A 23,659-nucleotide genomic window follows, 5' to 3' on the forward strand; every position below is an offset into this window, starting at 1 on the left:
TTTCACTTATTTAAACAATAGTTTTAATAACTAATTTATTTTATATTTGTCATGATGACAGTACATAATATTTAACCAGTTATTTTACAAGACGCTAGTATTCATCTTAGAATGTCATTTAAAGGCTTAACTAGGCAAGATTAATTAGGAACTCATTGACTACAGTGGTCAAGTTTGCACCCCATAAAAATGAATAATCCTCAAAACTATGCTATCCGGGTCCGTGCATGTTGCGTTCATTCGATTTTTGATTTTAAATTAAGTTTAAAAAAACAAGGAAACAGCCATTTTTCGTTTTTTTGATTTGCCCACAAAAAATAAAATAACTGATTTTGGCTAGATTTTTGTTTTTTTGGTTTAGGGTAGGAAAAAGGATAAATGACTTTAAAATTCATTATCCACATGTAACCGGTTCTGAAATGCCCATTTTCCTCTGATTGGTCAACCAAATCTGAGCTTGTGACATCGCCCTCAAAATAATAGTCCTGTAGTCCTCTGCGGATCAGCACCCAGGCATTTAATTATTATTTTTAGATTTTTTATATATACATATATAATTTAAGTATTATTAGACATTTATCATTAAAATAACGTTATAGTTCACAGCCAAATTTGCTGCTATGCACCTGATGCAGAGCAAGATTTCCGAGCAGCACCTGGTTTGCATGATTGTTTCACGATTGTTATCAGCGCCGAGGAAAAGGCAGATGCTCAAGACATAATCTGTAAATTAATGACTTTAAAATGTAAATATATGACAAATGTTTGTAATAGAGAAATTACAATGAGCATAGGCCTATAATTAAATTCTTATTAGCGAAACAATTCATCCACCAGCACAGTTGTATAGCAGACCGGCACAAACGAAAATATACACTTCATATAGGCTTTTCTTTTTAGAAGGAATTTCATTTAGTATAATTTGTATAATTAAGATATCTTAATTTTATTAAAATAAAATTTTATTAAAACTTTAATCTTATTTTTTGTTGGTCAGTTAACTAAAAAACAACAATAACATTTGAGGTCTGCTATATAGGCCTGGCTTTAGTTTCAAAACACAAAATGCTTTGTTAAAATAATAATGTAAATAAAATTAAAATGAAATATTTACAGTTTCAGAGTAGCCCAATATTAAAATGTATTCGCTATTAATGTCAAAATCATCCATTGTTCCTGTCAGTTTCGCCAGGACAGTCATTTGTGCTCGATTTGTGCTGGTTTCTGCCGTTAAAATGAACTTGATTTGGAGCGATTCGAGCAACATGGGGTGGAAAGTGATGTCACGCCGTCAAACAAACATTCGTTTTTTAGGCACAAACGTCGCACAAGATAGTGGCATAGTTTTGGGGATTATTTATTTTTATAGGGTGCCAACTTCATGGAGGTTTTGTTCTGTAGTCAATTAAAACAAATGTAAAAGAAAGAAGACTTTCTCCCGAAGAAAAATATAAATTCTATGAAATAACCTTTACTCTGTTGAACATGATTTGGGAAATTGTTTAAAAAGAATTCTTTTTTTATAAATCAAAAATGTTAATAAATAATAAATAAAATGTTAATAGTATAGATTTTTGGTTTGTTTGACGTGTGGCGTCACTTTCCACCCGATGTTGCTCAAATCAACGCAAATCAGCACAGTTCATTTGTGCTCGGTTTGTGCTGGTTTGTGCCATTAAAACAAACGCTGTATCTGTTTTCCTTGTTTAGATAAAACCAAGATATTTCAGGAGCCGTGATGTCACTCTCCACCACACTTACTCTAAATCACAGAAAACTGGAGTCATTCGTTTGTGCTCCATTTGTGCTGATTTGTGTTTTTTAAATGAACTTGATTTGGAGCGATTTGAGCAACATGGGGTGGAAAGTGACATCTCTATTTTTTTGGGGTGCCAACTTCACAGAGGTTTTGTTCTGTAGTCAATCGAAACAAATCTAAAATAGGAAGACTTTCTCCCGATGAAAAGATATAAGTACTATGAAATGCCTTTTTTCAGTTAAACATGATTTTGGAAATTGTTTTAAAATGATCATTTTGTTTTAATCACAAATGTTAATAAATAATAATAATAATAAAATAAATAAAATGATAATAATATAGATTTCTGTTTTGTTTTTTTGTAGACGATTGAGTCAGAGACCTACTGCTGAGGAGTTGGAACAGAGAAACATTCTCCAGCGTAAATTGCCTCTTTATGCTCACTCCAGCCATTGTTTTGTCATTTATTTTCCAGCCTCCGATCTGTCCTCTCCTTTTCCTGTTTCATTAGTCACATTTGTTGATTCCCACAGTGTTCACTGAATGATTGATTCTGACCTACATCACAGTTTGTTCATACGAGATTACTGACACTGTCTGCTTTGTTTGTTTCTCTCATGTGATCCTATGAGTTCTACTTTGTGAAAATCCACATCCTTAATCTTCTCAACGTTTTTTCATACTCCTCATCGTTTTCTTATGAATTTGTATTTCAATCAGCCCTATCGGGGTCATAATAATGGTTCTCATTTCCCTCAGCCAAAAATGAAGCAGACAGACAAGCAGAAGTCCGAGAGATCAAGCGCAGACTCACCAGAAAGGTGGGATTCAGTTTGCTTGCATTACAGCTGGAATAGCTAATAGCAAGAGGCTGCGATATGAAATGTATATATGTATAATTTAATTTCCCCCACCCAGAGCAAATGCGTAACTGCCATCAATGTGTGACAGTCTTACAAGCCAATTGAGTGAGCACACTTTCGTTCTGCCCAATCAAAATTGCGCGACCAAACTATGATAATTTAATATCAAAGAAAAACAGCACATCACTAATATGGTAACGTTTTGGTTAGTCACAGACACCGAACAAAAACAAGTCATTTGTAAGAGCTGTCACAGAATTGTTGCCAGCATAAGGAAATACAACAAACAGCACCTAAATTGACTACAAAATTAAATTTGTCGAATCAAATAAAAATTGCAAAATCTGTTAAACAATTGCTATCAGATATTTTCCCCAAATTGCACAGCCCTAATATTGTTCACTACATCAGTTTATTCATCAAATGCATATCCCGTTATTCGCTTTAACCCACAAGTTTCACTCAAGTCCAAAACCATCTCAATCGAGCGTAAAAACGATCTGGTGTATTAAGGGATTTTTATTCAAAATTTTACTCATTTCTCATGTGATACTTCAAAATGCACATTAGCACCAAGGTGATGGAAACCTAGCTACTGGCTACCAAGTACACAATGAGGAAAACTTCATGCCCAGGACCAAAGTTTTAGATTTTCTCTAATATTTTGATGTCAAAACCCAGAACGAAACTTGTTACAATTTACAACCAGCTGTTTGCTGTAGGCCCTAAAAGCGAATTCTGTGAAAAAAAATAAAAAAAAGTGTACCCCTTTGTGAAGAACTTTAATCATTATTAATTTAAAGATGTTGTTTATGCTCAAACGGCTATATTATAATCTAACTTAAGTTTGTAAAGTGAAATCATCAACTGATAGCATTTGTGACACACATTCATCTGCTTTTCTTCTCTTTCAGTTGAGTCAACGACCGACTGTGGCCGAACTACAGGCTCGAAAGATCTTACGTTTCCACGAGTATGTGGAAGTCACAAGCGCTCAGGATTATGACCGCCGTGCTGACAAGCCGTGGACCAAACTCACTCCCGCAGACAAGGTACAAATATTACAAAGACTTTCACCATCAAACACACACACCTATTTGTGTCTATTTAAAGATCTAGAGATATCAGTTAACTTTGATAGTGGTGATTAAAAATAGTCTTAAAGGCATCATTTTCTTTTGAATTTCTTATTTTAACCTGTTTTTTAGGCTGCTATTCGTAAAGAGCTCAATGAGTTTAAGAGCTCAGAGATGGAAGTGCATGAGGAAAGCAGAATTTACACAAGGTAAGCGTATTGTTACTTACACTGTAAGAAGTTGAGAATAAAAATATTAAATAAATGGACTATGTGAATAATTGAAAAAATTAAGTCACTTCCAAGTAGGCATGGGACATTATTAGTTTATGACGGTATGATAACCTTGGATAAAAATACCATGGTATCATGCTATTTTGATTACAGCTCTATGATAAGTTCTTTTAAAATGTCTGGGTAAACCCCCCCCCCCCCCCCATTTAACACAATATGTTTTATTTTAGAAACATTTATAATATTTTGGAGCAGTAAACATGTCAGGCTAAATAGTGAACATAAATCATTGACTTCTGCTGTCTTCAGTAGTTTCATTAACACAGATTTCTTTACAGCACAAAAAATACATTAAAAAACCCTTACATATACCTTCGGAATCGTATAACAGAAGATTTTAGCAGTATTAAAACCTTGAATTTTCCAAACCAGGGTAAATCTTAAAACTGGTTATCGTCCCATGCCTACTTTCAAGTTATAACCGATTTACTCACTTATTTTAAAGTGAGTGGGTGAACTGTCCCTTTAATCTTTTAAACTCACCGATTCTTTGTCATTGTGAACATGTGGCTTTGTCTCATCTTTTAGATTCCATCGTCCTTAATGGCATCTTTTACCCGGAGAATGAAGCACTTAAAGACCGGTGGATATTGGGAAGAAATGGCTGTGTTTTTTGTGCTAAGGAGCCTCGGCGGTCTCTGAGCTCCTCTCAGACTGCTTTTAATATGAATGTACATCTTCAGACACCTGGAGCATTCGCAAACAAATCAAAAAAACTAAAAAAAAAAGAATGTTTCTCAGTCGTTCACCTGATAATGTGTGGGATGGGTGACCTCTGGGGGACAGATGCAGTATTTCTCCTGGACTTTAGGGGACCCTTGTGCCAAGACAGAGAGGCGATGAAGGACTTACAGAGGATGTGACGTGTGCCAATGGCAGATATTCCTCTCTCTACTCTCTGAATGGCCTTCTTTTCTGCTTTTACTTCATATGATAAAACTTTATTTCCTTTCAGGGAAGTGTAACAAAGTTAAAAGTAATAGTAATAATAATGATGATGTGACAATAATAAATACAGTAATACTACAGTAAGTGTTAGTTACTGAGCATAGCAGGGCAGACGAAAGAACTGCAAGACTAAGGCCTGAGCCAGGACTTTAATTGTGTATTTGTGTATGTTTGTATAGGCTGCTGTAATTTTTCTCTTAGTTGGAGCGTTTTAAATATTAGAAACTTTAAGGCACAAATAACTTTTTTTTTTTGTATTGCATAACTTTGGCATTGGCCATCTTGATTCAGGACAGGGTAACAGATCCCCCCTCCCCCCTACGCTAGGGTCCTCTCTGTTTGAGAAGTCATAGAGGAGAATAGAAGAATATGGGATCAATTTTTAGTTAGAATGTAAGCATTTCGCATATCGTAATATTGATTTACAGCAAAACTGTGATCTGGTATGTTTTGTTTTTCATCATATCACCTTCTGTAAAAGTGAGGTCCAGCTATTTCAGTTTTAAAAAGGTGTCCAGATGATGTTTACAGAATATTTTATTTCTAAATAAAAAGGATTTCCTGATTATTTTTGACCCATTTAAAAGGAGGAAGGATTAATTCTGGGCACGCACTGATATCATTCTTAAAAATAATGAAGTTTTGTTGACAGAGGTTAATGCGGCAGGAACTGTTCTTCTTTTTTTTTTTTTTTTTTTTTGCAATAATTTTATGCTTTTATTTTGTTTTTCGGCCAGTAGGATAATAGGAAATGCTCTGTTGTACAGATCCATTCTGTAGATGAAACTGACTGTTTGTGTATATCTTGTCTTCCTTTTATTTTGAGAAATATTTTAAATATATTGAAACTCATATAGGTTACTATTTTTTTAAGCACAAAATGATTAGTGTATTATTCGACACTACAAGAATGGGAGCAGAATGTTCCACTGTAATGTAGCGTTGTATATTCTTGCCTTTTAATTATATGTGAACTTTTAGAAACTGACAGTAAATTTGCTGTTTAGATGTAAACACCTCTGAATCTAAATTAAAACGCTTACCAATAATGTTTGCGTCGCTTTTGTTTTTATTGCTTATAGAAATGTATTCTTATGGCACTAACATTTCCTGTCCATATATTAAAAGGTATCATTGCGTTTTATAATTTGTTGTTTTTCTTTTAAATCACATACAACTGAGATTTAAAATAATGCCCACAGTTCTTTTATTGAGGTAAAGTTGTTTTTTTTTCAAAATTCAGAAAGTATTCATTGCAAACTCGAAATAGTGAAATCATATTAGCAGGCAATGGCTATCAAAGTACAACATTGTTCACACAATTAAATCATGCTGATGTTGTTTTGAACTCATACTTGCATGTAATTTCAGTCCAAATATTCAGAGTATTGTGGTAAACAATATAGGGAGTGTGTCACAAGTTGTCACTGAATGAATGTGCCAATATAAACCCAACGTGACCTCAATAGTTCTTTTGAGGTCACAGCAATATAAAAAGTTGATCAAGGACAGCTTACTTTGTTGTTGTTTTTTCAGTTTTCAGATGTAAAATCCAAATTATGAGAATTTACTTGCAAATATGGAAATATTTGTAGGATTAAATGTTTGAAAATTAACATATAAACTGTAAATTATAAACAGAAACCAAGATCAGTTTTAATGTGACAGTTTAATGCTTTGTATTATATTTTGGTAGTATTTCATTAACTATAACTACTGGTGTAAAGTAACAAATTACAAATATTCAAATTACTGTAATTGAGTAGTTTTTCACAGGAATTGTAATTTACGAAGTAGTTTTAAAATGTGTACTTTTACTTTACCTTGAGTACATTTTTTAGATTAGTACTTTTACTTCACTACTTTCCTTCAACCTGCAGTCTATGGGGATTAGAAAAAGCAGTCCTGCGAGTCCAATCAAATTGCACATAGAAAGTAAATTGCATCATACAGAACTACATTAAGACATGCAGCAAACTGTTTGGAAGAATTAAAGGAGTCCAGGAAAAAAACTTTACACCAGGGGTGCCCAAACTTGGTCCTGGAGGGCCATTGTGCTACAGAGTTTAGCTACAACTTGCTTTAATACACTTGCCAGAAGCTTTGTAGAATACCTGGTAAAAGCCTGATTAGTTGGTTTTGGTTTGTCTAATTGTGGATGGAGCTAAAATCTGCAGGACACCGGCCTGCACACCCTCCAGGATTGAGTTTGGGCACCCCTGCTTTACATGCAATGACCCAGATACTGTTTCGATTGCATGTCACTGATGAAAAGATGGCAGATGATGACTGAAATGGCCTTAAACAATAGCTAAATTCACTACAGAATGTTGGAAATACACACACATGCACAAATAACATTTAAATGCATCAGCCTTTCCCAACGTAATGCTCACTCTTGACTACTTTTAAAAGGGCTACTTTTTACTTTGAGTAATATTTACAACAGATCATTTTGCTCTACTTGCACTACATTTTTGGGTAAGTAATGGTTTACTCGAGTATGATTTTTCAGTACTTTTTCCACCACTGACTATAACTATTAAAACCACTACAAATTCTATGAGGATTTTTATAGTTTTTTCTCTTTTACACATTACACTTTGAAAGCAGTTTAGAGACCTTTTTAAAGGATTAATTTGCACAATTACAGCTGAGAAATAAAGATCTATACATACTTTTTGCCCACAACTTCTGCACAACTGTTTTGCGACTTCCAATAAAAAATAACACTAATAACTAAATGTCTGAGGATGAGGTTTACAGTTTCATTTAAAAAAAAAAAAAAAAAAGTCAAAATGGGTAATAATCCTCATTTCTTCACTTATGACAGAATCTGTATTTATTTTACATTTGTGTCTTGTACACTTAAAAAAAGACTTTTGCTGCTTGTTCTAACCACTTATTTAAAATGGGTTGAAACAATTCAAACTGTTTTTTTTGGGGGAAACAACTTATTTGTAAAAAAAAAAAAAAAAAAAAAAAAAAAGATTAAGCTAACTTAATTGATTTCTGTTGAAACATGAAGGAATTGTGTGCATTTATTACAGTGTATAAAATATAAATATAAGTCAGCCATCAAACAAAACTAATTTATTTGTGGTAAAGATTACACCTCATGACCAAAAAAACTTCTGATTTTATTTTATTTTATTATTTTATATACATTTATATATTTTTTGTTTTGTTTTGTTTTATTTAGTTTTTTTTTTTTTTTAATTGTTACATCTGCACTTACATTTACTGTAGAAACTCCAAACTATGTTGAACATTGCACTTGTGTAATTTACACTAATCAGAATCAGAAAGAGCTTTATTGTCAGGTAGGCCTTCACTGAAAAAAAAATTATTCAATGATGATTTCTTGGATTTACTAAATCTTTTAAAGTTAAGTGGCTGTAAACAATTTATCTGGGCTGAATTTAAACAAACAAATTAAGTTGAACATTTCTCAAATTAGTGTTTGTTATAATTCAACACATATAAATAGTTTGCAACAATTTTGCAGACATCATTTATATCAGTGTATGTTTGTTTTCGTGACAGAGCTTCTACAGTGCAACACAATTACAGAGACAGGACAAAAACAGATAATAAATCTATTTTAAAAATAGAAATAAGTAGTGAATGTAAATATACAAACTGACAAGTGTATGTAGAGGTATCTTACTATATACAACGTTATATGTGCAGCTGTTATGTGCAAATTGGCATTTAAAGTATGTAGTTTGTGTGTATAAAAAGTAGAGACGTTTGTTTCACTGTTACTATCATAAGGTGTTCATGAGATGGAACATCATTAAAAACTTTTTAACAGATAAAACATCATTTAACTGTAAACACGGGTAATAAATTTGGTATTCTACCGTAAAATGACAATTAGCATAATAAAGCTAATTCTTTTCTTACAGACTTGTCTACCCGCCTTCCCAATAGGTGGCGCTTCCGGATCTGTTTATTAGCGCGAGTCCACCGAGACACATGAAGTAGTGCAGGAGTGAGACACGCGTGCGTTACATTCACTCAATGAGTTACTGATGTTCACAAACCTCCTCGAAGGAGCACAAACTTTGAACCTGAGAGATTTTCATTCACAAGTCTAGCCCATCATCTCAGCTGCTTGTCGACGGTAAGATTATGAACATTAGTCTCCAAAAAGCATGTGAAATGTAGTGTATACTGAGCATGTAAAATGTGTTGCAGAACAAGCCTGAGCCTGTTTGATCCATTCATTGCTATAAACCTCTTTTAAAGTGTCGCGGTGTGATTGTTCTGATGGCTTTTCATGTAACTATAGATCACGAGATTAAACCATGGCTTCACAATGCTAATAAACAGAGACTGGGCTTGTTTAAAAATTTTGCGGGATGTTCCTTTTAAGACATTGAACTTGAACTCGGATCTTATTCCGCCATGTTTAAATTAGTTTCCTGCATTTAAGCTAAAATAATAACAGCCTCGTCTGTTTTCCCCTCAATGCCGTGTACGTCGATTAACCGCCATTAAACATTTGCTGCTGTCAGTCACAGCCAGAAAAAAGGCTGTGTGTGTGTGTGTTAACTCGTCAGTTGCCTCCAATGACCAAGTTTATAACTGTTATGATGCCAAAAAAAGATGTGCGTGTATATAACTAGCTCACGTGCTTTAATGCTGTACATAGTCAATATGTAGAAAAGTGGCTCTAAAATGTAGATATTTACATGTTTACTTAATATGAGATTTACTTAAAAGTATTGTTAAAATAAATTGAGTGTACTTTAATCACTGTTAAAGTCTACTCCTGCTTTACTTGTAAGTTTGGTCTTAAATGCTAGATTAATTGTCTAAATAACTTGTCTAAGCAATCTTTTCGGCGATGTTTGTTTGCTTTTAACCTTGTCTTTATTCATAGTTTCAGGTTTTGTCAAGTATCTGCGCTCACCATGTCTGCAAAAAAAGCTGTGAAGAGACAAACAGTTGCACCAAATGATTCAAGTGTTGCAAAAAAGCAAAAAGGTAATTTATTTCATAGACATTTAAATGTGTTTTTAAACCATAGGAATATTTATAGAGCTATTAGGTGTATAATTGTAGTCAGAAGGGAAAAAACTACTTGATATAAACCTCAATTTTGAAGTTACTGTTATGTACTCTGTGTGTGGGTGAATATCAATATAGAAGTCTAGATATACACTCACCAGCCACTTTATTAGGTCCAACTGCTTGTTAATGCAAATTTCTAATCAGCCAATCACATGGCAGCAACTCGATGCATGTAGATATGGTCAAGACGATCTGCTGCAGTTGAAACCGAGCATTAGAATGAAGACCAGGCGGGCTGGTCTTAGCATTTCAGAAATTGCTGATTTACTGTGATTTTTCACAGACAACCATCTCTAGGCTTTACAGAAAATAGTCCAAAAAAAGAGAAAATATCCAGTGAGCGGCAGTTCTGTGGGTGCAAATGCCTTGTTGATGTCAGAGGAGAATGGCCAGACTGGTTCAAGCTAATAGAAGGGCAACAGTAGCTCAAATAGCCACTCGTTACAACTGAGGTACTGTCTGCAGAAGAGCGTCTCTGAATGCACAACACATCGAACCTTGAGGTGGATGGGCTACAGCAGCAGAAGACCACACCGGGTGACACTCCTGTCAGCTAAGAACAGGAAGCTGAGGCTACAAATTGCACAGGCTCACCAAAATTAGACAATAGACTTAAAAAATGTTGCCTGCTCTGAGTCTCGATGTCTGCTGCAACATTCGGATGGTAGGGTCAGAATTTGGCGTCAACAACATGAAAGCATGGATCCATCCTGCCTTGTATTAATTGTTCAGGCTGGTGGTGTAATGGTGTGGGGGATATTTTCTTGGCACACTTTGGGCCCATTAGTACAAATTGAGCATTGTGTCAACGCCACAGTCTACCTGAGTATTGTATGTTGCTGACGATGTCCATTCCTTATGACCACAGCGTATCTATCTTATAATGGCTACTTCCAGCAGGATAACATGCCATGTCATAAAGTGTGAATTATCTCAGACTGTTTTCTTAAACATGACAACGAGTTCACTGTACTCAAATGGCCTCCACAGTCACCAGAACTCAATCCAATAGAGCACCTTTGGGATGTGGTTGAATGGGAGATTGGCATGATGAATGTGCAGCCGACAAATCTGCAGCAACTGCGTAATGCTGTCAATATGGACCAAAATCTGAGGATTATTTCCAGTACCTTGTTGAATCTAAGAAGGATTAAGGCAAAGGGGGTCCAACCCAGTACTAGTAAGGTGTACCTAATAAAGTGGCCACTGAATGTATATTGATTTGCAGAACAAATATGAATTTCGATAAATGGATTTATGACTGCAGCTTGGAAATTGTTCCACTCATTTTGTGCCACAGGCCTCAATGTTTATGTTGGTTTGTAGTCTCTCATTGCAGTCATGGCCAGGAGAAGGGCCTGGTGCTTGTTCTGGGTCAGGGTGATGTTGGTCAGCTTGGCCTGGGAGAGGATGTGATGGAGAGGAAGAAACCAGCTCTACTGACTCTTCCTGAGGGTATTGTGCAGGCCGTAGCTGGCGGAATGCACACCGTCTGCCTCAGTGACACTGGAAACGTAAGCTCTGCACTAATAACATTATTCATTACAGGCTTTGAATAGTTATGTTAGTGGGGATTTGATGTCAGCACTGAAGTTCATTTGTTGTTTTTAATGTCGACTTGTAGGTTTATACATTTGGCTGTAATGATGAGGGTGCGCTGGGCCGAGACACATCTGAGGAGGGTTCAGAGACTGTGCCAGCCAAGGTGGATCTTGGAGAAAAGGTGGTCCAGGTCTCTGCAGGGGACAGTCACACCGCAGCCCTCACAGAGAATGGAGTCGTCTATGTCTGGGGCTCTTTTAGAGTGAGTATTGCCTTTGTGTGCTGCCTTCTAGATCTGGGTATTAAGGCCTGAATTAATTCAGTAACATTTTTCAAATCTGTTGATTACTGACATTCACAAATATCATATCTGTTTAGTTTACATGCTTTTGAGTAAAAGTTGTCAGAACCACAGTTTTTAAAGTTTTTCTTTTTTCTTTTATTTTGTTGTTGTTGTTGAAACATGACAAATATCAAGCAGATTAACATTTAAAAAACAGGATGCATGATAAATATTTATAACCTATAATAAATACACTCTTTCGTTTTATGTACATGTATCACAAAAGAAAACGCCACTTATTTTTGAAAGGCTTATTTTTGATGTCCCCTAGAGTTAAACTGTTCTGATCTGAGGCAGGTAGTAAAGGGATAGTGCACCAAATATATTACATGTATTTTGAAGAAATCTGAAACCATCGACTTCTATAGTATGTTTTTTATGTTGACAGGTTTCCAGCTTTCTGGAAATTATCTTTCAGCAGAAAAAAGAAAATCAAGTGTGTTTGAAAGAAGAGAGTAAATGATGATAGAATCTTCAGTTTTGACAAATTTTCTAATCTTGTTAGAGAAATGCAGATTTGTTGTTCAAAACACTAACATCTATGATTTTTATTGAAATATTCTCACTAATTAAAGAAACATTGTCAACTTGATATACATTTAAATAACAGGAAAACCACACACAAACCATCTCATGTTACTATGTTATGTCTTCTTGATATCATGTTGAAAATTAACTGATTTGTGTTGATTTGTATCAAAGTCTAGCCTGACACATCAAGAATAAATTTGAATGCTGTAGCTTAATGATAATAATTACGTTCCATTGCTACTTTAATGCATGTCTAAAAATGAATAAAATTGATTAAATTGTTATAGTAGTTTGGTAAGTCATAGCCTTCTGACTGGATTGTTCTTGGCACAGTATATATCACTACTGTTAGCAGTTTCATTTCCCTTTTAATCATTTGTGTTCTTGGTAAAAAAAAGAAATAAAAATAAAACCAAGACCTATCTACATGTAAACAAACCTAATCTTGTGCCGTGTTGCTGTTGGAATTGATTAATGTGAGTGGATCTGTATGGTACAAACAAGCAGCACTGTTTAATTCTGCTCTGAAACAAACATTATACCAAACACGTTATCGTTTACTCAATCGAAACTAAACTTTTATTGTGATAATTATCTTTGTACTTGTAGCTATACTGGCTTGGTATGGAAATGTTGACTTCTCCTTTCTGTTCCAGGACAATAATGGCGTCATCGGACTCCTGGAGCCCATGAAAAAATGCACTGTGCCTGTCAAAGTTCCTATAGACAAGCCTGTGGTTAAAATAGTCTCAGGTGGGTCATTTAGACTGTAATGTGATGGTAGTGTATGAATTGGTTCTAATGTTTTTTTTTTTGTATTGCTGCTAAAGGGAATGATCATTTGGTTATGCTGACTGCGAATGGAGAGCTGTACACCTCAGGATGTGGAGAACAAGGCCAGCTGGGCCGTGTTGCTGAGCACTTTGCCAACCGCGGAGGAAGGAAGGGATTGAGTATGTATCTCGCTGGTGATTGAATAGTCTCCTGGAATGTGAATGAATCCTAAGACTAACATGGTTCAGACAGTTAGTTAATGTATATGAGCCTGTGTGGTTAATATTTTATTTTTTTCCATTTATTTATTTTTATCATAGCTGTATGTTTGTGTGCATGTATACGTGCCTCTTTCAATTATTGCACACTTGCACTATATACATGTATATAAAAATGTACACTATATACACTTGTAATGTTGTTAAAGATAACAGGATTTTTTTAGATTATATTACAGAAATAATATACAATTAAATTATAAAATATTAGATTATATAATTTATTATATTGTCGTAAATTTTCATGTTTTTTTCCCCTCAGTATTATAATTCAGCTGCTGTAACAGGATTTAAAAAAACACATTTGAAAAATCACCGTATTGTATTTTTGAAGGATTGTGCTAGACAGGCTGGAGTAATCATTCATTGCTTCATTATTCAGTGACACATGATACTTCAAAAATGGCATTATAGGGCATTCATCAATCTTATTAATTTTTAAAATGTAGTTTAGGAATGTGTAGCGAGATTAGTGAATGTTGGTGAAAGAGGTTTGTAGGCTTTCCAGTTACTGCCATTATTGTTGAATGTGTCCTACGGTGTTAATTTTTCCTTTTCCCATTCTCAGTGAGGCTGCTGGAGCCGCAGATGGTCATAATAAAACCGCGAGGGAAGGTGGTCTTCACTGATGTCTTCTGTGGAGCGTACTTCACCTTTGCTGTCTCTAAAGAGGGGCACGTCTATGGATTTGGCCTTTCCAACTACCACCAGCTTGGTGGGGTATTCCTCATTTAATCCTGGTGATAATATGGTTGCTATATACAGTGTTTTCAGATTCTTTCTTTTTTTTTTTTTTTTTTTTATAAAGGCACCCAAAGCACAAACACTTGCTTTGTTCCTGTGAAACTCAGCTCTTTCAAAAACTCCACCACCTCCTGGGTGGGTTTCTCTGGAGGACAGCATCACACACTGTGCCTCAATTCAGAAGGTAATTTATTCCTCATTGTGTATCTATGTGGTGTCTTATTCTGCTGCTGCTGAAATCATGTGCTGCTCTAATGTTCATAAATGATGTTCTGCTGCTATTTCTCTTCACAGGAAAGGCGTACAGTCTTGGCCGGGCAGAGTATGGTCGTCTGGGTTTGGGGAAGGACGCCGGAGAGAAGAGTGAGCCCACAGTTGTTCCTGGGATCAGTGATGTTCAAGTGGTTGCCTGTGGTGCCTCTGTTAGTTACGCTGTCACCAAACAAGGTGAGAACACATCCTCTGCTGAGATCATCTCAGGAGACCACTTTATCCACTATTCTCAAATCTTTCTCGGGGTCTTTTTACCCTTCCATATTTGAAAGCATTATAAAGTCAGCTTGAAAAACTTTTTTTATTATTATTATTATTATTATTATATTTTTTTCCAATCCAAATAAAAAATTCTAAATGTTAATTTTTTTATTTATTTTAACTTGAACAAATCTGTCAACAATATATAAAGTGCCTTTTTGTAGCAAGTAGATAATTAGTAGGACCGGACAGAATCTACAGACTTTAGTTTTTCTTAGCAAAATTTTGTATAAATAAATAGTATGTGTGGAGTTATGTAGAATAAATTTAATAGTATAGAAGATGAAAACGTAACTTTTTATATTAAGGTTTACAATGCAAATCCCATTTAGAAGCTCTTGTTTGGTAAACCAAGATACACTCATACATTACATCTGAGCTATTCCATGCAAATGTCAACCTTGACATGAAAAAAAAAATTAAGTTTTCACAAATAGCAAAACCCTTTCCAAGTTCGAGTAGGCTTGTATTTCACAGTACTGTAAAAACGTCTGTTTCAATGTTTTCAATTTATTATATTTGATCGCATCCATAACCAAGCATTTTTTCCTCATAAATGCAAAAATATCTAATTAAAATCAAATCAATTTTTGTTCTACAGAGAGGCAACTCTTATCCTTTTAATAATCATTATTTCTTTTGGGTTGTGCAGTTTAATTCACAGAATTTCTATAAAGTATGTTGTGTACAGGACACTGGAAGACGTTTTTAATCACATCCACGGTTCCTTGTTTTTGGACAGATGTTTCAATATAATGTTAACATACGCTTTGTCAATTTATATTAAGTTTCTACTGCAAATGTCACATCCATACAGCTGGAACTGCTCATCTACTAAAAGACAAAGAAAAACTTACTTGTATTGTATTGAATAATTTTTTCTAATTATTTATAGTTAATTATGAATTTCTTTAATTACTGAAGCTAATATAAGAAATTTATTATTTACAGAGGACTACAGGAGTAAATAAATGCAGTTTAATGATCGGTGCTGAAACCTGTCACTTTCTCCAGATGTGTTTGGTTGGTGTCTGCTTATTTCATTACATTTTCGCAAGTAGATATATTTTGACTTAACAATATTAGATATTTGTATAGGAGTTAGCATGTAGTATTAACATACCTGTCAACATTGAGATGTAAAAATACACAACAGTTAGCTTCAAATGATAGAATACAAAGCAAACATTAGAAAATATTGACAATCAAAGGTTTAGCCTATTAAAATCTCAATGGCCTATGCAGAAACATAAATGGTTATAAAATCTTGTTCACTTTATTCACTGTATTTAAATATTGAGATTAATGTATGTGTGTATATATGGATATGTGTGTGTATGAAGAGCAGGAAATGAATCTCTCATTTTGTCTGAAAACAGGTGTCACTAAGAATGCACAGATCTATAGGCTAATGGAAGCATTTGATTACTTTAGTAACTTTATGCTCATTTAAGAGAAAATTAGTTGTTTAAAATAAAACGAGGGCAGACAATAAATGTATCTGTCTTAATACACCCAAATTCAGAAGTGCCTAGATTCACTGCTCTAAATGGTGTGTATGATAAACTGTTCCCAGATCAGCTTCTGTACAGAGCGCGTCCGTCAGTCAGCATTAATGCATGCATTCACTGATTCAGAGGTTGCACAGGAAGGGTTAAAGGAAGCTTTAATGCAAAGAAAGTGAATGCAGATGTTTTTATATTCATTTCAACGTGATTTTAAGCCAAAATAAAGCAAACGCACAATTCTCTTGGACAGCTCTTGCAATTATATCACATTTGAGATCGCCTCTGTATGAAAAGTGAGTACCATCATCAACACAGATTTAAAAACACGGGAGAAATGTATGAAAATACTTAAAGGGGATGGTAGAATACGGGAGAATCCCTGCAAAAACAGGAGGGTTGACGGGTATGTATTAGTGGGATAAAGGAGCAGTTTTAGTTTTTTTTGTTTATAAAAGGGCTTGTTGCAGCATGGCTTATCCAATGTTTCATTATTTTTGTATTTTGATAGTTTAAATTGCACTGCGTGAAGCTGATCAAAACTGACCAGTGCATTTAGCTTTTAGCATTCATTGTCTATTTATTTATGGCAAATGGAACATGACGTATTGTTGTTCAGTGTGTCTTCCACCCATAATTACATTAATTGCAGCACTCAGAGTGCTGTATTTGTAGAACATTAAACAATAACATGATGTTCTCTTGGCTTGTTTTGATTTTGCATAAGCGCTGTTTGACTTCCCTAATGCTGGTATGTGTTTGCCAGGCTCTGTGTTTTCCTGGGGAATGGGCACCAACCTGCAGCTGGGCACTGGAGAGGAGGAGGATGAATGGAGCCCTGTGGAGATGACTGGTAAACAGCTGGAGAACAGAGTGGTTCTGTCTGTGTCCAGCGGAGGGCAGCACACGGTCCTGCTGGTCAAAGACAAGCAGGAGAGCTGATCTTTAACTCCTCCACTAAAGACAGCTTAGCCAAACTACTGTATCAGTGGTATCTGTAACCTGTCAGGGGTCTGGGGTTCATAATGCTTCCTGTGCTGAGCCAAGCCAGTCAATGAGGGAGGATCATCTAATTAAACCATTTATCCCGCTTTATCGGGAGCCCAAACGTTCACTGGATATGCTCCGGTAGATGATCAAAGAGCCTTTTTTTAATGGACTTTTTTTCTTTGCTTTATTTTCTTAATTCTTTTTAACAAAGATCTTTAGAATGCTTCCTGGAGACTGCCTGTTGCGAATGATTGTATGCATGAATACGTGATTTAATAAGTCTTTTAGATAAGTTTTCCCAGAAACCATTTTTTTAAATTCCACATTTTGGTGTGAGCAATAACCGGTTACAATAGCGGGTCTAATCAGGATAATAACATATTCGAGGAAGAGAGAACCGAACCGATTTGGTATTGCTGTACTTTTCAGTGTTGAACTCTTTCTTAATCTCTTAAATGAAACAGTTATTGTATCCATGCATTGCTGCCCTGTGGACGATTAATAAAAATGTGTGTTTACAGAAACTGATATATGGGTACTCACTACAAATAGTTGATTTAAGCAGCTCTATCAGTGTCTATTTTTAATGTGCAATTAAGCTTTTTAGTGTTTTATTATATTCACGTTCTTTGGGGTGTATTTGTTGGGTGCTTGTATTTGTAAGTTATTTCATTTGAAATTGGTTAGTTTGGGATATAGTTTTTTTTTTTTTTTTTTCATGCATTTTGAGAGCTGCAGTGTTAGGGATAATGCATTACCGTAATATTACTTTTCTAAGTAATGAGTGAAGTAACACATTACTAAAAAATTTTTTTATATATAATTTATTTAAGCTACTTTTTTGAAAATGTAATGCAAGTTACTTAGTTTAATCAGCTTTTAAAAAATAAATTGCTGAATTAAAAGTAGTCAATCACGCAGTCAAGGACAGAATGTGTTCATTATTTTGAATGCATCGAGGAAAAGGGGATTGTATTAATGGACTGATTTTACAAGACAAATAGTACAAAATACAACATATGCTATTATTTTAACGGGATCAGCTTTAGTACAATTTGTGTATGATAAGAAATGTAATATTTTTTTTTAAGGAGTATTAATTTATGCACGTTTTGACAGCTAATATGACTGATTTGATGCTTTGCAAAAATTTCAGACACTTACCAATATCAAAATGCCTTTTTGATGCCAAATTAATTTAAACAGCCAATTATTCCTTATGCTGATTAAGAAACTTGAGTAGGCCTAGTCTACTAATGAAAATCCACTGAATGTAAAACTCAATCCTCTTGACACATGAAAGAGTAAAGCATGCAGCCCACAACAAAGGTGCAAATTTATTGCGTATCATTTAACAAACAGTTTACTACGATTTTTGCTCGCATGGATAGTTGAATATTAATCAGATGATGTCATTACGCTGCTGTGCCGTCAGCCAATCGTTACATTGCTGATCATGATTTTGAGGATCGAGAGATCTGTCCTTCACGACACAAGCATTGATCTCAGATCAGTTCATCCAGACATTTTAATCAGATTCGCGAACTTGTTTAAAGAACCAAATTAGCCAGAGATCAGTTATCAAGATTAACAGATCCAGGATCTGTTAAATCATCTTAACTCTTTAAAGAGCCGGTATTATGGGCTTTTGAAAATGACCTTCCATGTAGTGTGTAACAAAGCTCTAAATGAAGTGAAATATCCAGCTAAGGCTTAAATCTGGCTACGAAACACGAGCCCCGCCCAGTAGTTGCGCGCGCAAGCCCGGGAGATTTGAAACATGGGGCCCCGCCCACTAACAGAAAAAAAGCACACAGACGCCGCAGGTCGAATGAAGTCACGCTGTGCTCAGCTGGATATTATTGACAGTCTCTACCCAAAAATGAAACTGTGAAGAGTCAGTGGTTGAGGTTTTATTTTTGCAAAAACACCTCAGCATTATAGTCCAGCCTTGTGCAGTGCTTCTGGAAACGACATGCTTACAAAGAAGACTTCATCGGCCGTTTGTTAAAGGAAGGATCAGAAAAGTCTACTGATGGACGATGTCAGAACATGGATCAGTGCATCTGCATGATGGATCAGTTTCTTCCTCCATTTCACCAGTGCAAGTAAGTGCGATTAAAATTGTTGCCTCGTTTACTCTAGCTTGCAAACTATGTATTTAGTTGTGTTTTGTTACTTGTAACCGCGTGTAAAGCCACGCTGAAAATGCGACGCCTGCCGCTTTGTTTACGGATCGTCAGCTGTTCCTACACACATGCGACGGTCAAGTTTCAAAATAGTTCAGCTCAGGTTGGAGGTGAGGTGTCGAAATTGCACACAGGGCTTAAGCAAGCTGAACTGGCGCTCTAGGCGAACGGCGATCACACCGCCTTCAACCCGAAAGGGCTTGTTTTCTGTTTTTGAATGTTTTGGTGTTGTGTACTCCTGAGGAGGAGGGTTGTGTGTGCGTCCATGTGTGAGAAAAGATCAGGTAGAGTGTGAGGAGCTAGTATCGATCTCTTCCCAGTTCTTCTGAGGAGGGTTGTGTGTGTGTGTGTGTGTGTGTGTGTGTGTGTGTGTGTGTGTGTGTGTGTGTGTGTGAAAAGAGCAGGTAGAGTGTGACGGCTAGGAGACTCGTTTTGATCTCTTCTAGTTCTTGAGTTTTTGCTTAATAAAATAGTTTGTCGTCTGTTTTTTTAAGTGCATCGTCTGTATTTACATTTACCCACTGGCAGCCAAAATCCACGCCCTACACTATGAAGCGTGTATGCACTTTGACTACTTTTATAATGTTGATTAGCAGCTGGGCATTTCACTCTGTCTCACTGAAGGCTGTCATTGTCGACCAATCGCAGCAGGCTGTCATCGGTCCAATCAGCGCAGATTAGCTTCGCGCTGAGGAGGGGTTTGGGAACAAATTAATCGCTAAACGATTCATATGAGAGTCGCTGGAATAATTAGGTAAAAATAAATGCAGATTATAGGACCATGATTCATGAAAGTGTTTTTTGACCTTGCTTGCATATTAGACTGTTGTTGGAGACCCTTACAACCAAAATATGACCCTATTTCATGTATAATACGGGCTCTTTAAGCGAGGAAAGAAGAATGGACCCCTGGGGGTCAGGAAATTTTCAGATAACATTATCCTAAATTATTATTTTATCTATTAGAAGTTCTGGAAGAGATCAAGCCTCGCATTACTCGCATAAAAAGTAACTAAGTAACGCAACTAGTTACTTTTTGGGGTTTGTAACTCAATATTGTAATGCATTACTTTCATAAGTAACTTTCCCCTAACACTTACAGGAAGGATTACTGAAAAAAAATCATTCTTGCTTATATTGTACAAGTAGAAGTATGATCAGTAAAAGTATATTCTAAATACTAAAGGTATGAGAAAAAACAAGCCCTTCTAAATTTTATTAAAATGTGCACCCATAATAAGCTGACAAAGCAGGTTGATGCAGAGCGAAATCTGTAACCTAAGGGGCAATTATATACAGGGCTCCCATGGGTCATGGAAATTCTGGAATATCCTGGAATTTCAAAATTTTAGATGAAAGTTAGAATTGTAGTAGTTTTATGTCAGAGTCGTGGAATATCAGGGATTTGTTTGTCGCTTTAACAAAGTGTTTGCATTGTTTCATACTGTAGCTGTTTTTATGGTTGGGCTATATTTCAACACATTTATTCCTTTGTTCATCAACTGACTGTCCCTGAGTCTCATTTGGGGTTGAAAATCTCATCTGAGTGAGAGCAGAACATTATTATTGTCTTAATAAGATTATGGCAAATAATTAGATTTTTGATGTCCATGTAAACGTAGTCAGTGTTTGCTTGGGGTGTGAGCTACTAAGCTTAATTCAAGTTTCCAACTTAATTTTATCAATCTTCATAACTTTTTTTTTAATCTAACTTTGGATAGCTAAAAAAATTCAGCAGCACTATGGTATGTGGTTTGCACGGTTGCCTCACAGCAAGAAGGTTGCTGGTTTGATTCCCAATTGGACCAGTAGCCATTTCTATGTGTTTACATGTTCTCCCTTTGTTCACATGATTTTTCCCCACAGTCCAAAGACATGTAGTATAACTGAATTGGATCAAATAAAATTGTCCATAGTGTGTGAATGGGAGTGTGTGGATTGTACTATCAGTTCTGGGTTGCGACTTGAAGGACATCCACTGTGTAAAGCATGGCAGAGAAATTTGGCCATTTATTCCACTGTCAGCTTAAGTCATGACTAAGCATCCGAGTCCAAGCCGCTACTCGTTTAAATTGAGAATTTTTTTGTTTTTTGTTTATGACTACTTTTTAGTCATATGACACATGGTGTACACAACAGTCTCTGGACTTGCTGCATCACAGACACCAATATTTTAACAATTTATTCAAAAACAATTATCACTTTCAGGCCATCGGATATTAGGCACAGATATAATTACCATTCTTGAGTGTCCCCATACAGTTTGATTGAGCGCTTGGACCCGGAAGTCGCTTCGTGTGACATCATACTTAACAAGTGGGTAGCAATCCCTGATCACCCAGCCGCAGGAGAGTAACTAAAACATTCAAGTTATGTAAACTGAAGAAAATTATTCCACCTAATTTTTGTTTGTCTTTAATTTATCGCACCTTAACTTTTATATGATTGTTTACCTTAAGATTTTTAATTGTATAAATTAATTTTCATATAAATTATAATATAAATTTATCATATAAATTCATGAAGTTAATTCATAACTTCATTTTTAGAAGTTTATACATATTGATTTTTATTTGTTGAAGCTATCTCAACTTATTTTTTGTTTGTAAATTAAGCTATCCAAACTCAATTTCATCTCCTTTCAGTTATTTCAAGCGATCTTGGATTTTTTAGTGTTTACTGCATTTGTTTGAGTTCTCCATCTATCGCAGCAAAAGAGTTGGATGTCTCTGACTTTCACAGAAAATGGTAGCAGTGATGGACTCTAGTAAGTGCTAGCATTTAAGGATAATTCTTCAGTTGAATTATTTTGATCTGTTTACCATTTGCTTGGGTTTAGAAACGAGGATGAATGATGAATCCCTTTAATTGCTGGTCTGATATTCCTTTTCTGTGGAACGGTTTTCTTTTTACATGCATTTCGTACATTTACTGGGATTGCTTTCCTAAGAAGTAGCAGAAATGTATACTCTAATGTCAGATAGGTTATTTGAAATGTCATAGTTGAAGCTTATATAAGCATGTACTAAAGCACTTGAGGCTGGAAATGGTTTGGTCGCTATTGATAAAATTTGCAGATCAAAGCACCTCTTCAGCGTCCATGAAGGGGAAATGGTATTGTGCTCTCCGTCTGTTCTTTACGTTCCAGCCCTCAGTGAGTCATGCCAAGAGACTTTGTGGGGTATTTCAGCTGAAAAGCCCTTCAAGGCCCACTTTCTCTGAAAGCTTTGAAATGCTAACAGCCTCTTCTGCAAGCACTTAATTGACCACCATTATTTAATGCCGTTATCTGTGTTTTTCGATGCCCGGTGTGAGACAGCATGAGGTATCATCTGCACTGAGCAGTGGACAGGACACTGCCTTTAAATGTTATTGTTTTTAATGCCAGCAAGCTACTTTAAATGCATTTGAGATAGAGAGAGAGAGACGTCCTCATTAAATGAGTCACTGTTAGCTGAAGTTTCGCAAAAAAATCATGAAAATGAGAACTTTCACAGCAGGCAGCTCGAGAATTGGTTAAATGGATTTTGTACAGCATAGAGGTGCACTCCAATACTTCTCCATTACTAAAAAGTTGTACATAAAATGCCAATGACAAGTGCTTTAAAATGTTTAGGATTCTTTAAAGCTGCTGTTTGTGTTTAAAGCAAAAAAAAATATATACCATAATATGTTTGCAGATATTTAAGAAACGTGTTAAGTGAACTTTTTTTTATATGAAAATCAATGCTGAACTCAGATATTCTGCTTTAAAAATGTTTATGTGCTGGAATGCTGTTTTTTGTTTTGGTACTTTTAACCCACTCAATACCAGTTTAGCCAATTATATTTCAGCACCCCAGTTTGCCTTGGTGGAAAAACCTATTTGATTCATTCAGTCATGAAGACTCACAAAGCATGCGTCCGCGACTGAAATGCGACCTCTGGTGGACAGTAGCAGCCTCCAAAATGAGACGCAAAGCAAATAATATGAATATTACAAACGTAAACATTAGGTGAGCATGTTACATTGTAACCCCGTGTTCTAACAACACACTATGTAATGAGATGAGCAGTGTTAATCAATTTGGCTGTTTGCACCAGATGAAACGCGACAGAAATTTGAATACAATCATTTAGAAGCACATTCAGTAATGCACTTAATGCACTCCAATGAAATGCTAAGGTTTATAATCTAATTAATACATATTAAACCTCTTTAACATTAT

At 35.5% G+C, this 23,659-nt stretch overlaps 2 protein-coding genes across 7 annotated transcripts in view; both read left to right on the forward strand.

Moving 5' to 3' along the window:
- phactr4b (phosphatase and actin regulator 4b) overlaps positions 1–5,988 on the forward strand; it is an 82,670-nt gene extending 76,682 nt beyond the window's left edge. For all 6 annotated transcript variants that reach the window (XM_056474909.1, XM_056474910.1, XM_056474911.1 and 3 more), the window contains 5 exons: positions 2,125–2,180; positions 2,519–2,580; positions 3,537–3,674; positions 3,831–3,907; positions 4,520–5,988. In XM_056474909.1, the coding sequence (XP_056330884.1) occupies positions 2,125–2,180; positions 2,519–2,580; positions 3,537–3,674; positions 3,831–3,907; positions 4,520–4,535 (349 nt within the window). In that variant the 3' untranslated portion in view covers positions 4,536–5,988. The remainder of the gene's footprint in view (positions 1–2,124; positions 2,181–2,518; positions 2,581–3,536; positions 3,675–3,830; positions 3,908–4,519) is intronic.
- A 2,937-nt stretch (positions 5,989–8,925) lies between these two features.
- rcc1 (regulator of chromosome condensation 1) lies at positions 8,926–17,790 on the forward strand. Its single transcript, XM_056476168.1, has 10 exons — positions 8,926–9,068; positions 9,831–9,934; positions 11,348–11,535; positions 11,646–11,825; positions 13,094–13,190; positions 13,268–13,390; positions 14,058–14,204; positions 14,298–14,417; positions 14,528–14,680; positions 17,039–17,790. Exons 2-10 carry the CDS (start codon positions 9,862–9,864, stop codon positions 17,212–17,214), a joined length of 1,257 nt encoding a protein of 418 aa, XP_056332143.1. The 5' UTR covers positions 8,926–9,068; positions 9,831–9,861; the 3' UTR covers positions 17,215–17,790.
- The last annotated feature ends 5,869 nt before the right edge of the window (positions 17,791–23,659 follow it).

Source organism: Danio aesculapii, chromosome 16 (assembly GCF_903798145.1).
Source record: "Danio aesculapii chromosome 16, fDanAes4.1, whole genome shotgun sequence".
NCBI lineage: Eukaryota > Metazoa > Chordata > Actinopteri > Cypriniformes > Danionidae > Danio > Danio aesculapii.